The sequence below is a fragment of the Carettochelys insculpta genome, chromosome 1 (genome assembly GCF_033958435.1).
Source record: "Carettochelys insculpta isolate YL-2023 chromosome 1, ASM3395843v1, whole genome shotgun sequence".
NCBI lineage: Eukaryota > Metazoa > Chordata > Testudines > Carettochelyidae > Carettochelys > Carettochelys insculpta.
In genome coordinates, this window is record NC_134137.1 from 130,307,251 (window position 1) to 130,321,244 (window position 13,994).

General features: G+C 43.4%; 1 protein-coding gene across 4 annotated transcripts in view; it reads right to left on the reverse strand.

Annotated features, from left to right (window-relative positions):
* Window positions 1-13,994, reverse strand: part of TMEM131 (transmembrane protein 131) — a 189,606-nt gene that overhangs the window by 70,688 nt on the left and 104,924 nt on the right. For all 4 annotated transcript variants that reach the window (XM_074991904.1, XM_074991913.1, XM_074991898.1 and 1 more), the window contains 3 exons: window positions 7,594-7,717; window positions 4,877-4,993; window positions 2,403-2,525 (listed from right to left, as the gene is read on the reverse strand). In XM_074991904.1, the coding sequence (XP_074848005.1) occupies window positions 2,403-2,525; window positions 4,877-4,993; window positions 7,594-7,717 (364 nt within the window). The remainder of the gene's footprint in view (window positions 1-2,402; window positions 2,526-4,876; window positions 4,994-7,593; window positions 7,718-13,994) is intronic.

Below are 13,994 nucleotides of genomic sequence, written 5' to 3' on the forward strand. Positions count from 1 at the left end.
CTGGTGATGGTACACCCTCTCACTAGAGGTTTGCAAGGGAAAATCTCGGGGTTCCATAACCAGTCCCCCCTGAGATGCTTGAGTCTCTGTCCCAGGTCGCAATTGCCCTCGGGGGTACGAGATCATTTGTGGGGATCTTTCCCTAGTAGATAGCCGATGGTGTCTATGCCCCGCGTGGTAGGGGCGACCATGGCAGTATAGGCACTGTTCTTGGGAAGGTGCATACCCTCTGCGTCTGGGGGAGGGCTGGAGAGAGCGATTTTGCATAATAGTCCAGCGGTTCAAACCCCAGGAAGGGTGAAGGTGGTCCCAGCCAGGGTGAGATTGGTTGCAAAAAATGGAGAAGGGGGCTCCGGGTAGGCTAGGGGGGACCCCTGCCTTCTGGTTGGAGTCTGCAACATAAGCGGAGGGCTGTGAGAAAGCAACTCCACAGCCCTATCCGGAGAGGGGCTGCAATGCCTCCTCTTGTGTGCAGCCTTCCCCCTCCCTTGAGGAGGTAACTCTGCCCCCTGACGTACAGGGGATCCCGGCCCCGTCCGCACCGAGCTCGGCATGCTCGAGGGCGGTGCTGCAGGTGCGGTGTCCTCCGGTGCCTGCAGGCTGCGTGCCTGCGCGCTCTGCACCGCCGGTTCCCCGGGGGTCGGTGCCGCTGCCTGCGGTGCCGCCGGTACCGGCGCTTGTTTAGCCGCCACCCTGCCTGCGATGTGGGGCGGCTGGCTGATTATCGGAGGCTGAGCCGCTTCCACGTGGCTCTCCGTGCTGCCGCTGATCAGCTGTTGCTGCGGCTGGGGGCTGCTCGCTCCTCCCGTCCCGCTCGCTGTTGCTGCCGGCAGGGATTGGGTTGGGGAGACTTTCCTCCGTTTTTGCGCTGATGGAGTGAGGGAGGCAGCTCTCCTTTTATGGGCCCCGGAGGGTCCCTCCTGCTGCGGCCGCTCCGGCACGTCTGGCTGGAGGGCCTTATCCAAAGCAGCATTTTAAGCCGCATCTCCCTGTCTCTCCTTAATCGCCTCTGGGCAGGACTCACATTTTTTTAAATCCTGAAGAGGACATTGTTGGTGAGTCTTTCAGTTGTTAAGCGGGTACTTAGCACCTTCCCTGTGCTGTTTTCCCCGTCCGATGGCCTGCCTCAGCAGGAGGGCTGACGGCCCGATGCTCCTGGCCTCCGGCGCTTGTTACTGGGACTGGATTGAAGCTGTCCCGCTTGTAGTTTGTTTGTTGTTTTGGGTTTTTTTTTTTTTTTTTTTTGAAAAATAACAACCGGCTAACTTGCAGTAGCTTAGTACTTGAAAAACTTTAAAGAAAAAACAGTTAAAGTCATTGAATATGCTACTTGGCCTTAGCCTAGTTCGGATTCTGTCTGCAGCCGACGGCAGTTAAGAAGAACTGGCGGGGACCGGATCGCGCACGTGGCCAGGAGCGCGCGGGGGAGTGGCGCGCACCGGCGCACGCGCGGTCCGGCAGAAACTGCTTGGAAGATCCGATCTGCGGCGCCGGGCGAGCCCGACACCTAATGTGGAGCACCCACAGGGACACTCGAAGAAGAACACATATTCAGCGCCTCATTAGCATGCGGGCGGCCGCGGCACTTCGAAATTGACACGGATCGTCCAGACGGGGCTCCTTTTCGAAAGGACCCCGGCTACTTCGAAGTCCCCTTATTCCTTCATTAGTAAACTTCGAAATGGCCATTTGCATGGCCATTTCAAAGTTTTTGGCTAGTGTAGACACGGCCAGAGACTTTACGTGACTTGTCTGTGTTCAATAAGGCACTTACATTTGTTCTCAGCTTTGAAAAGTTTTGTTTGCATCAACGGTTTTCTTTAATTACCAGTGAAGGAAACAATTAAGCACACACACTAACTTCTTGTCAAGTTTAATTTTTTACACAAATATTATAAGAAGTGATTTTTAAATTGGCTAATTTCATGCTTTCTTCTCCTTTAAATTTCCTCTTTAGTGAGCACTTTTACATAAAAAACTCAAATTATGCAAACTTCCATTCAATTTTCTGCCGGTGAGCAATCCCAATGAGTCTAATGGGATGTGTATGTAAACCTATGTAAGTGCTGATAAGTCAAGATTCAGCACTAAATTTATACACATTTGTTTCTAATTCTGTATACTACTTTGAACACAGCTTCTCAAAATAATAAATTAGACAATCACGTCATCAAATCAGTTATGAACATCTTCTCTGTCAGTGTATTTTAAATAGTGCACAATACTCTGACTACTGGGAAAGGAATTCTGAGAGGGGGAAGGGGCAGGGGAGGAGAGAAGAGGAAAGCATGCTTGAATAAAGCACTACATAATATTTATGCAATTTCAAACAAATATTGAACAAATTTCAGAGTACATTGTAAAAAAAACGAACACATACATTAAGTTTGCCTGATGCTCACCTGCAAAGGTTCACTGTGTGGATTGTGTATATTTATTATAGGAGAAAAACTGCTATTTACAGGAACTCTTGCACCAATAAAAGGGCGCAACCGATAAGGGTTTGGGACTCCAACGCCAAATACCTGTTTTGAACCAGAGGAAAAAAGTCTTAGTTTCTGCCACTAACATTACATTGGACACGTGTCAATTTCAGGGAGCAGACGCTGCAATTTTCCACACAAATACCATCAATTTAAAGTGTGCTGTAACTCTGAAAAATTAACTCTAAAAAGTCATTATGGATATCCCCAACCCCTCACTTCACCTGAGGCTCACGTCCTGGAGCACCCAGCCCCATCCCCTGGTCCCAGGACCTGCCTCACTCTTGGCTTCATGCCTAGAGCTCTGATCTGGAACCACCATCACTCCCTGGCTGCTAGCCCTGTGCCTGGGCCCCCACTGTCAGGACTCCACTCCTGAATCCCGGGGCCTGCCCAGAGCTCTGCTCTTTGCCCTGCACGTGAGGTCATGTCTGCCAGCCCCTTCCAGGGTTCCATTCCTGGTGCAACACCCACTCCCAGCTATGGCTTTTGTCCCTTATAACTGTCTGGGTCCCCTCTTCCCAGAGACAGAGCCCTATTACTAAAAAGCTTCCAGCACCTCTGGAGGTCAGGTCATTGATCTCTCTGGTCCAATGCCTTCTGTGAGTGGCCAATACCAGATATTTCACAAAGGTGCAAGACATTCCATAGGGAACAGATAACTTATTTCTAAACATCTAGACTGCTGCTCTGTTCTATATAGGTTCTAATACTGCACTCATGGTCATAGTATCTGAGCCACAGGCTTTATATGCAGAAACATGAGTGCTTCTCTATATTTTTCTACCCTATTCATTTTAGCTACAAATGTTCTCATTATCTGCACAGGTAATTATTTTTTTTAAATTATAACCACATCTTGAGATATAATTAGTGGCAGTTCCACAGCTTAGTTGTGGGGTTAAATAAAAATATTTCGTTTCATCAGTGCTAAAATCTGTTAATTTCCCTGAATCCTCCCTTTCTTTTGTACTGTAAAAAAATACACTGAGCACTTTAATCTATTTCCAACTTGCCTACATACTACTACTACTTTTTTTAACTGTCACTTCTAGAGCCGAATTTTAAAATGTAGCTCATGAATTATTATGTTAACCAATTAGGCATCTCAATACTGCATGATTAATTCTAGTTTCTAGTAGCTAACAGTAAAATTATGAGCATATAATTGCTGCTGCTACTTTTTAAAAATATATTATCAGGAAATTCTGTACAGACTTCCAAAAACTGTCTTGTTTTATCCCTGTTGCAGATTCTACTTGCCCACTATCATTTCTCCTGCCAACTCATTTCTTAAATGAGAAACAGCATGGCAGATTATTGGAATATACTTAATTTACTAAGGATTTGAATAAATTTACAAATGACAACTTGACATTGCTGTCATGCTGCCAACCTTTTGAGTAATTCCATCATCCTAACTCAATTATAGAACATCCACATTATATATGGAAGAACTTTTTTTGCTCCCTACTACATATAGGATATACAGAGAACAGCTACCCATACATGTGAAGTTATTTAATGCCTGATGCAGACACCTTTATTTTTACATCCAGAAGTAGTCCAGTAATTGTAGGGGACTTTTGGAAAAGGCACTGTTCAGCAAGAGTTAGCGGATTAGGCTTTTGCCCATAACTGGAAAGTTTTCAGCACAACGCCAAAGGACAACATTCAATCCAGAATGTTGCCTCAGTTGGGAATAGATTCAAACTTGTAGTAACAACGTGCAAGCTTGTACACATCTTTGTCTTCATGAAACCTTCCAGACAGGATGCTCAGTATTAGGCCCTGTCTATACTTTTGCTTTTGTTTTCTTTTTTTGGTTTTCTTGAGGGGTGGGGGGTGAAGGGAATACGCCCCCTTAAAAAATACACCCTAAAGCGTTCACACAGCCAAGCAGGATAACTCAAGATACGGGGACTTTTACCTCAAAATAATTACTCCAGCTCTGGGAGCCACTTTTGCAGGGTCTCTTCCTCTCTCTCACCCCTACCCTCCCAGCGGGTCAAAAAAGAATATGTGAGAACAACAGATAGCTATTATTGGCTCACACAAAGGCTCCTTTTCCAATGCAGTGGCTGCATGAACATGATCTTCTCATATACCTTTAAACACCAAAAGGTTGAAATAGGTAATGTTGAAAAATCCTGCAGTGCAGACATAGCCCTACATTCTGATGGGGGTATTTACATACAGCTATTTGTCAGCAAAAGAGTGTTTGTGGATATTAATGCTCACAGTCAGGCAACAAATTCTATGGCACTTTTCTCAATGTCTTGGCACGTCTGTTTTTGTACCTGCTACCAAACATATTCATAATAGATTCATGTACCGCTATGTGGTTATTTTTATAACTGTTAGAAAGGCAATTCTTCCACTTATTCTCTTACCTGGTACGTAAATACCCCATGATTAGAAGTGTTAATAAATAAAGTGTTCTCTACATTCCCCACTACTCTTGCAAGGAAAACGACATCAAAAGATGTGTTCCCTCCTGGAAGAATTTTCTGAAAAATAAAACCAATGAGAAAATAAGAACATTTACAAAGACATTACACCTTTTAGATAAATAGTAACAGTCACGTATCACAGTAAATCCTTGATTAAATGGACTAATGGGGAGGGGTGTTTGCTACTCCTGAAAGTCCATTAAATCTGAGGGTTTACTGCCCACCCACTCCTGCCAGGCTCTCCCAGCATCAGTCCCCACCCCCATCCCCCGCGAAAACCAAAACCAAACCCCTACCACTCACCAGAGCCACCGCTGTTGAAGGAGCTGCTGGAGTCGCCACATGCTCCTCCCACCAGGGGTGGGACAGGTACATGAGTCCCAGTTTGCACGTGGTGGCTCCAGCAGAGAAGGTAGTGACTCTTCCAGGCTGTGGCAAGTCTCTTTTGGGGGTGGGGGGGTGATCTTATTCACCCCAGTGGACTTGGGGAACAACAGACATCTCGTTGTTCCTGAAGTCCACTAAATCAGGGTATGTAAAATCGAGGGTTTACCGTATAGTTAAGCATCATTTTCAGCGTACTTCATAGCAAAACTTGACCTAAATTCTATGGGAAAAAATTTTAAAGCAGAACAGAAATTCTGTAGTACATAAAGCAAAAAACAAGTAAGCAGTAGTAACTGAGTGGGATTAAGGCTAAAGTTTAAAACAGAGGAGTTTCAATTTTTAGCGTAAAAATACTTCAAGGAAACCAGCAAAGACGAACAGGGAAAAATGAATGGCATGAAGGGTGTTGACTGGCCTACTTTAACATAAGATGCAGCTAATTTTAAAGGATTTTCAAGAAGCTACAGCCTAGAAAGGCAATCCTTATAAAGTTTAATTTTGCTAAACTAAAATTAAAAATCTCCTAAGGATTTAATTAAAGATTCATTACATGGCACAATTATCAATAACTTCACTGGAAAGAGATGTTTAGAATATCCCATCTCTTCAGCTGGGGTTGGTGCTGCTTTGAGCAGCAGGTTCAACTAGATGACTTCCTGATGTCTCTTCCAATATTCCATGACTAGAAGATTTATCCAGTGTTCCATAGGAAGCTCTCAGGGGTTCCACAGACACCACTGTGTAGACCAGAGTGTCTGTGGCCATGGTGTGCATAGCAGGCCTGGTTCCAGTACTGATGGGTGTGGTGTCAAAGACAATGCTCACATCTGCACTGGAAGAAGGGAGAAAGATCTGCCACTGATGCCTTGGAATCTAATGCTTGCCAGTGACGATGTACACACGCTTCACCTCAGTACCATCTACTCCGGGAAGAAGAACAACCTCAGCAACTGAAGGACTAACAGCGTTTCCAAGACTCGCATGAGGGGAAGAGGTGAGCGGTGCTGAGAGGAGGATGCCCAGCGTTGAAGACCTGGAGACCCTTCTCTTAGGAGAAGCCTGTCCCAAAGAGCATTGTGCTGGTGAGTGGTGGCAGCAGGCTGAGTGATGCTGTGCATAGGGCGACCTGTACCTTAAGCAGCAGAGTGTGGAGAGAGGCTGGCCCTCCTGTGTCACACTGGCTGGGGGCATGTGCCTTCCAAAGCCTATGCCCAGCCTCAGGCAAAGCTTGTGTCAAAGGGCTGGCCCCTGTTCTGTTCCTTACAGATTGTTCAGGGCTGCAAACAGTTCTAGCTGCACGAGCTGGAGAGCAGGAGCACTGAGCACTCTGAGATCAAGACACAAATGAGGGTTTTCCCATGTGGTGGGGTCCAGTAGTCACTGTGTCAGTAGCACCAGCATCGAGATGTTTTGGGCTGCCTGAAAAGCTTCTGGGGTAGATGGAACCTGGATGCTCAGGGTGGGCAGTAGGGAGCATGGAGGCCTGTCCTGCTCCACCTTGGATGATGCCTTCCCACGCACATGATCCCCGCCTTGGTCTCCCATATATTTGGGTTTACACTTGCGAGGGCCCAGCGGTTTGTCCTTGCCCATTGTCTTCAGCCTTTTGGCTGTGTCTACAAATGAGGAATGGCACCAGCTAGCTGATGGTACTGGAAATGTGCTCTGCACTGAGATGCTAGTACTCTGTGCCAAGTCTAAACATTGGTCTTGTGGGACCAGGGTGGACTCCATAAGTAAAACCTTGAGGCAAATAATTGTTCTTTTTAGTCCAGGGCCAGAAAGATCTGCAAATCTGGCATTCCTCATTAATGCGAGACCCTCTGTACTAAAGGCAGGTGTCATGCAGGTCCCTGAATTGCATGCGCTTTAAAGCCAGGGGATGAGGGAATGCTCTGTACCAATGCTATACCCAATCTGCTAAATCTACAATAAGCACAAAGAGGGAACTATTTACAAGTAAAAAAATTAGCAAAATTAGTAACCCACAGTAAAAGAGTGGCAACAAGAGCTGTATCAATAGTTCCAAACATCACTGGCACCAAGAAGGAGCTGAGTTTAGCAGGCCAATGCTCAAAATGCTGAGCTATCCCTCCCCACTGGAAAAGGAAGAGAAAAAATCCACGGCCTGAAGAACTGAAGAATCCATCAAGTTTTAGGTATCCATCAGAAATTTTGTTGAAAACAAGAGCTACACATTAGAAAGAGAAATAAGTTTTCACAGTCATAATTAAAACAGGATAACTTTAAAAAGAACAGAAGTAACTCACCCTATTTTGAAAGAATGAGGCATGAAAATGTGATGTTGTAGCAGATATTGATACTAATATAATAGTTTCTTCTGAACTAGGGTTATGTAGATAAACTTTTTCCATTTTTGGCATCCCAACTGGCCTGTCAAAAGAGAAGAGAAAGGATCAGCATTCTATTCAGAAGGACTTTTAGTCAGAATTATTACTGTATGTCATATCACAAAAGACTGGGCAATAAATACAAAAAGAATTTATGTACGTTAAGTCCCCATTTAAAAATAGTATAAAGTTACACTTGAAGGTCTAATGTGGAAATAAGAAGCAGTACCTCCTTACAAGCTTTTTTTCTGTATTTTAATTACTTATATTGGTTCATACCCTTTTGTGAGGCATTCACTGTAGTGTTTGAACATACTTTAAACAAAGAATTTAACCTTAACACCTATGTGAAGTAAAGTAATAAGTCCTGGTCTACACTAGACAGAAAAATAGATCTAAGATTCATAATTCCAGCTGTGACAATTGTGCAGCTGGAATCAATGTATCAAAGATCAATTTTTCTAGCTATCCACATAGAGGGAGGTTGATGGGAGAAACTCTCTCATTGACCTTCCTAACTCCTTGTGAGAATGAGGAGTACCAGGGTCAATTGTAGAGCCCTGATGGTTTGATTTAGCGTGTCCTCAGTAGGCAGGCTAAATCAAACCCTGGAAGATTGACCCTGAAGGAGTCTATCTTCCAGTAAGCATAGACATACGGTGTCTTACAGATAGAAGGGAAAGGTGGCTTTGTCTCCGTTTCCCTTATAAGTTTGTAACAAAGCAACTTAAAGAAAAAAAAAGGAACACATACTACCAGAGAGCAGCTCTCAAAATGCTAAAATTTTCATTATATCATTATGAGCAGCCCTATCAGGATCTTCTATTTCCTACTTGTTTACTATGAAGAGAACGTTCTGTATTTTAGAAGCGTACAAATATGATGAGCACTTTTGATTTAGTATTATAATGTATTCTAATATGCTTATGTGTTACGTCTCTAGGACAACGTAAGCAAAGGTGCTTAAAATACATTTCTGGTAACTAAACCAGGCAATTAGTGCTGAAGCTCTAGACAGCTGAGAGACTACAATACCCATTCACTCAACAAAAAAATCTGACTAAACTGAAAGCTTTTCAGTAGCAGTTAAATCAAATTGATAATTTCTTCTGTGCCGCTTATGACTCACTCCTGTTATTAAATCACATACATGCTGACAAGACATCCTTTAACGTGAAGTCGCTTTTTGGACTTCAATGTCTCTGACGAAATTTGTTTTATACCTCAAAAGACATACCCTTCACATGAATCTTTCTGAGGCTTATGTGTATGTAACCAACAAGTTTACTCCAAGTTACCTTCAACTCATGTATGTACTTGCGCCCTATGGCTTCAGTCTTTGACTATTCAAATAGTGTGCACCTTCATTACAGTAGACACCATACAGGAATTCTAGTTGTTAGTTTCATACAAACCAAAAGGATTGAAGACCCTAGAAAGAAAAGCTAATTTTGTCTCATTATTAGTCTTAATGAATGCTGGTGTAATTACGCAATGGTTTCCACAATGTTTCATTTTAGTTTCCAAAAAGGAAGCAGTATAATTTTCTTGACTATCAAAACTGAGGGATGATAACCAACCTGCATCATAATTAATTGATCATTGAGATAAATGGAAGAGGTTTCTTTCTTATTATTTGCCAAGTTTATCCTGTGTTAAGCATCCTGAAGCTAATGGTCAAGGTGTTATTAAACAAGGATACAGTTACTAACAAGTTATTTTTACTTCATTGAAATACTACCTTCTTACTCTGCAGTCTCTATGGTTTTCTAGAATGCAACTACACGTAGCAACTGGTAACTGAGGTTATGAATCTGGAAGAGAACTTGTTGGCATCAATGTATTTATCTGAACCACAGAGCTGGCTAGAATAGTTTTAGTGAGTATGGCATACACCTTTAGAGGTAAAGATGAAGATAAGTCTCTTGCACTGAGCCACACAGAAAACCCAAGACAATGTATGAGGGTCCTTCCTGGTTGCTGGCTCAGAGGTAGTTCTCAGATTTCCATTTATTCCAGGAGGGAGGGCATAACGATAGATTGTTAGGAAAAGAGCCTCTCTGTGAACAGCTCTGGCTTTTTTTTTTTTTTTTAAATCTATACCTAGTTTGCGACTTCGAAATTCGTAGACCTGTCTTCCAAAATTTGTAAGATTTAACTTGAATATTAAAAGTATAGAGCAAGTGTCAGCAACCTTTGTGAGGCAGATTGCTGAAATTTGACCTTTTGACCTCTATGTATGGTCTCAGTGCCAGTGATACTTTTTAGAGCCACTAATAGTCTTATATAAAAATCGCTCCATTAATAAAGAGGCAGAGCTTTACAATTTAGGTGGTGGTTGGTAGCATCAGCTGGTCTTTTGTTAATCCACTGGCTTTGAGCAAGCTTCTGGTGGCATGGGGGAAGGTTGGGTAGGGCTGAGCTCCCACCTCACATGACAATGAAAATCAGCTTGCATGACGCTCTTAGCACCTGTGCCAGGGGCTGACATTGCTGACCCTGGTATAGAACAATCTCAGGAAGAATTCCCATTCAGCTTTAACATATCTCCCCATTTTTTGTGAGAAAACTGAAAGATTGAGAAGAAGAACGGAAATATGTTGAGGGGGAATTTTTCTTTATTTAGGTTCAGGGAAAGTGAAGTCTACACCTTGAACAGGCCTGCTCTGGTTCCAGATAGCTTCAGAATTCATGAAAGTTCAATCTACAGACTCTTAACTCAGAAGCACATTTTGCCACTTCTAAAAACAGAAAATCTAAAAGAAAAGCCTCCTATGAAAGAGAGACCTGACTCCAGTGACATGTACAACACCCAGTTTGCCCTAAGTGGAAAGGTTATCTATTCTTACTTTTGGTCACTTCTCTTCTTTTAATAATACAGCTTTGCACTCGTCACAGCTTCATGGAAAGCAACATAGTGAACAAAACCAGAGCGCAAAACGGAATGCTCTTTGTTCTGCACTCATATGTGCATAACAGGTGGTCTGAGTAGTACAGGCAAGTTACTTTTTCAACCAAGGTAAGTGAGGGGGATAAACTGAGATCAGCTGTGTCACTAGCAGGGAAAATACAGCAGAAGTTAAGGAAGAAACATCACTGCACGATCGAGACTAAGATTCTTAATCTAAGTTTTAATTAGCATAACATTTTGGACACACATTTTTGAACCAGCCTTTGCAGTGTTCAGTGAATAACAGTAAAAAAATAAAATTGAATGGCTTGCTTTAAGCTTGGATACAAGCAAAGAAAAAAAATACATCAAAGTTCCACAGACTGAAATACTGGTAGCAGATAACTATCCAGTCTTGTCACTCAGAATGAACTGGACACAAGTTGACTTACTTGACTTAAACCCTTGTACTGCAAGTGAAGCACAGTTCAGCTACAAGTCTTCTCCACTTCACTCTGTCTTGGGACAAAACTGCTAGCTGACTCCAGGAGTACCCCAGTTGCTGGCCTTCAGTCTCAGTAGATCATCTCCATGTTGTCCGAGGTCTTCCTCTTTTGCATTTTCCTTGTGTGCTCCACTGGAGAGTTTGACAGACTATGCTGGATGATGTTTTTCCAAAAGTGTGGCCTAGCCATCCCCACTTTCTCCTCTTGATTTGAGCTTCAAGTGCTCTGTTCCAAACCTCCTCATTTGTGACTAAGTCTTGCCATTTGATGTGAAGGATGTACTTCAGACACCTGTTTATGAACGTCTGTAGCTTGTGATTTGAAGACCTTCTAGTACTCCAGGTCTCACCTCCATACAAGAGCACACTCTTCACATCTGTGCTGAAGAGCTGCAGTTTCATCTTTACAGATATGTGTGAACACAACATGGGACAAAGTCTTGAATGCAGCTGTTGCTTTCCCTATTCTGGTACTGATATCCTTGCCTGTTCCTCCGTCTCGGTCCATACTCCTCCCTAACTAGGTGAACTGCTCTATATCTCCTAGGTCACCCCTTCCCAGTGTGATGATGGTGTTCTTGGACTGGTTGATCCTCATTGTTTTAGTCTTCCCCTTGTTAATGCTCAGTCCAGTCACTGAGGCAGTTTTGTCTAGCACTGCAGCCTTTTCCTCCATGCTTTCATATTGGTGTGAAAGGGGGCCGACATTGTCAGTAAAATCCATGTTCTTTAGCTGTTTGAAAAGCGTCCACTGAATGCATTGTTGATGGCCATCTGTTGTGCTGCCCATAATCCAATCCACTGTACGCAAGAACAGGAAAGGTGACAATAGGCACCCTTGTTGCACTCCTGAGAGTATGCTCAAGGATTCTGTCAAGACACCATTGCAAAACAACTTGTCGAGGGTTTGTACGTTGAATGGAGCACGTTAATTTTGCATGGGATGCCACAGCGTTGCAGCAGCTTCCACAAAGTGTCTCTATCAATGCTGTCAAAGGCTTTTTCGAAGTCTGTAAAGATTATGTACACAGGTGGGAAGGAGTTCCACTCAAGTGACTGTTCTTTGACCACTGAGGCTACATCTACACTACAAGATAAATTTGAATATAAGGCACTTAGCTTGATTGTACCAAGTGACTGTCTTCACTGTAAATACTATTAGCACAATTTAGGGAGCACTAATATCGACGATATAGCATCATCGGAACTGGATGGGTGTAGCATTGAGTTTGAATTTAACAGTTTGCATGAAGGCTTGTGTGGAAGTGCCATGTCTTTGAATTGAATTCATTAGCCTCCAGAGGCTGACTGGCAATGTTGCACCTGACTCCCGGCTCCCTGCCACTTGCATGAGCCAGGAAACTGACCAGCACAGCAGCCATGGTCAGTTTCCTGAATCCTAGGGGAGCTGGGAATCCCATGGCGCTGCTGCACCTGGCTCCTGGCTCCCTGCTGCTCTTGGGAGCCAAAAAGCTGACCAGTGTAGCACCTGGCTCCCAGCTCCCACGAGCCAGGCACAGCAACACTGGTCGATTTCCCAGCTGCCAGGACCCAGGAACCAGGCAGCACCAGCATTCGGGTTGCAGCAGGGCCTGGGGGTGGGAAGGCGCAGAATGCAGGGCTGAAGGAACTGTGGGATAGATTCCCACAATGCTCTGCTGCAACAGTCAATGCCAATTATCCACAAATGACCCTTCTTGTATCCAGGGCAACCACCCAGTTTGGTAAATGGAACATTTGGACTATGTATCAAGTGGGGAATAAAGCACAGATTGCAGGCGAGATGACACTGTACAGGCTTACAGTTTTAGGCTTGTGTGAAAAGATGGACACAATCTGGGCAGCCAGGCTTGGCAACAGGGGAAACTCATCTACTCAGGACATGGAGAGGGAGCACCACAAAACAGAAGGCATGAGCTTGATGTCAAGAAAGGCATCTGGTGCTTTAATGGAATGAACAACAGTATCATCACACTTCATCACAGCCAGAGATTCTACAATAAAGTGCAGAAGGTATTGATTGTGTGATGTTATGTGCCAATCAATGAAGCAGCTGAGGGATATAAAACAGACTTTGTTGAGAAACTACAAAGTGTTGTGAACCAGAAGGCAAAAAGGATATCTTGATTTTAATGGGCAACTTCAGTATGAAATTGGAAGCATAAATACATGCAGAGAGCAGACCATGGGAAAAGAAGGCCTGGGCAACATGAATGAAAATGGAAACAGCTTCAGTGACTTTTGTTCCTTCAACAGATTGGTCATAAGTGGTGGTATTTTTCTACACAAAGGATCCATAAGATCACTTGGGTTTCACTGGCACTCCAGTCAGAAAGTCGGACTGATCACATCTGTATCAGCAGTTATTTCAGATAATCAAGAGAAGTCAAAAGAATACTAATTTGGATGATCTTCCTGCTTGCTGATCATTATTTTCCCCATCCCCTGTTATAGATTAGAGTTTTTGAAGAAGCAAGGGTCTGACCTGCTTCTTCTTCCCTGAAATAACTCTTAAATCACATGTTTGCAGAAAGGATCAGGTATTCAATTTAAACATAAACAAGCAATTTCTTTTAAGTGCAGACAAAGCTGTTTTGTACTCTAGGGCAAAAAATGCCTGCCAAATATTAAAAGCATGAAGTTTACATGCAAGATGAAACTATCTGCACTGATGATAAACAAAAAGGAAAGTTAAGCTTGTAAAATGTAAACATGGGGGAAAAACAGACATGGGTTGAAATGTGGCAGACGCTTTTCAATGTAATTGAGGCAAGACCATTCTTATGGATGCATTTTGACGGAAAGACTTCAGTACCATTTGAAGACTTTCCTATTCTGTTAAACATGGTCCACCAGTCTCAATGTGCTAGCATCATTTTACAATTTTAAATGTAGTGCTTGTGAAAACCACCAGATTGAAAGGAA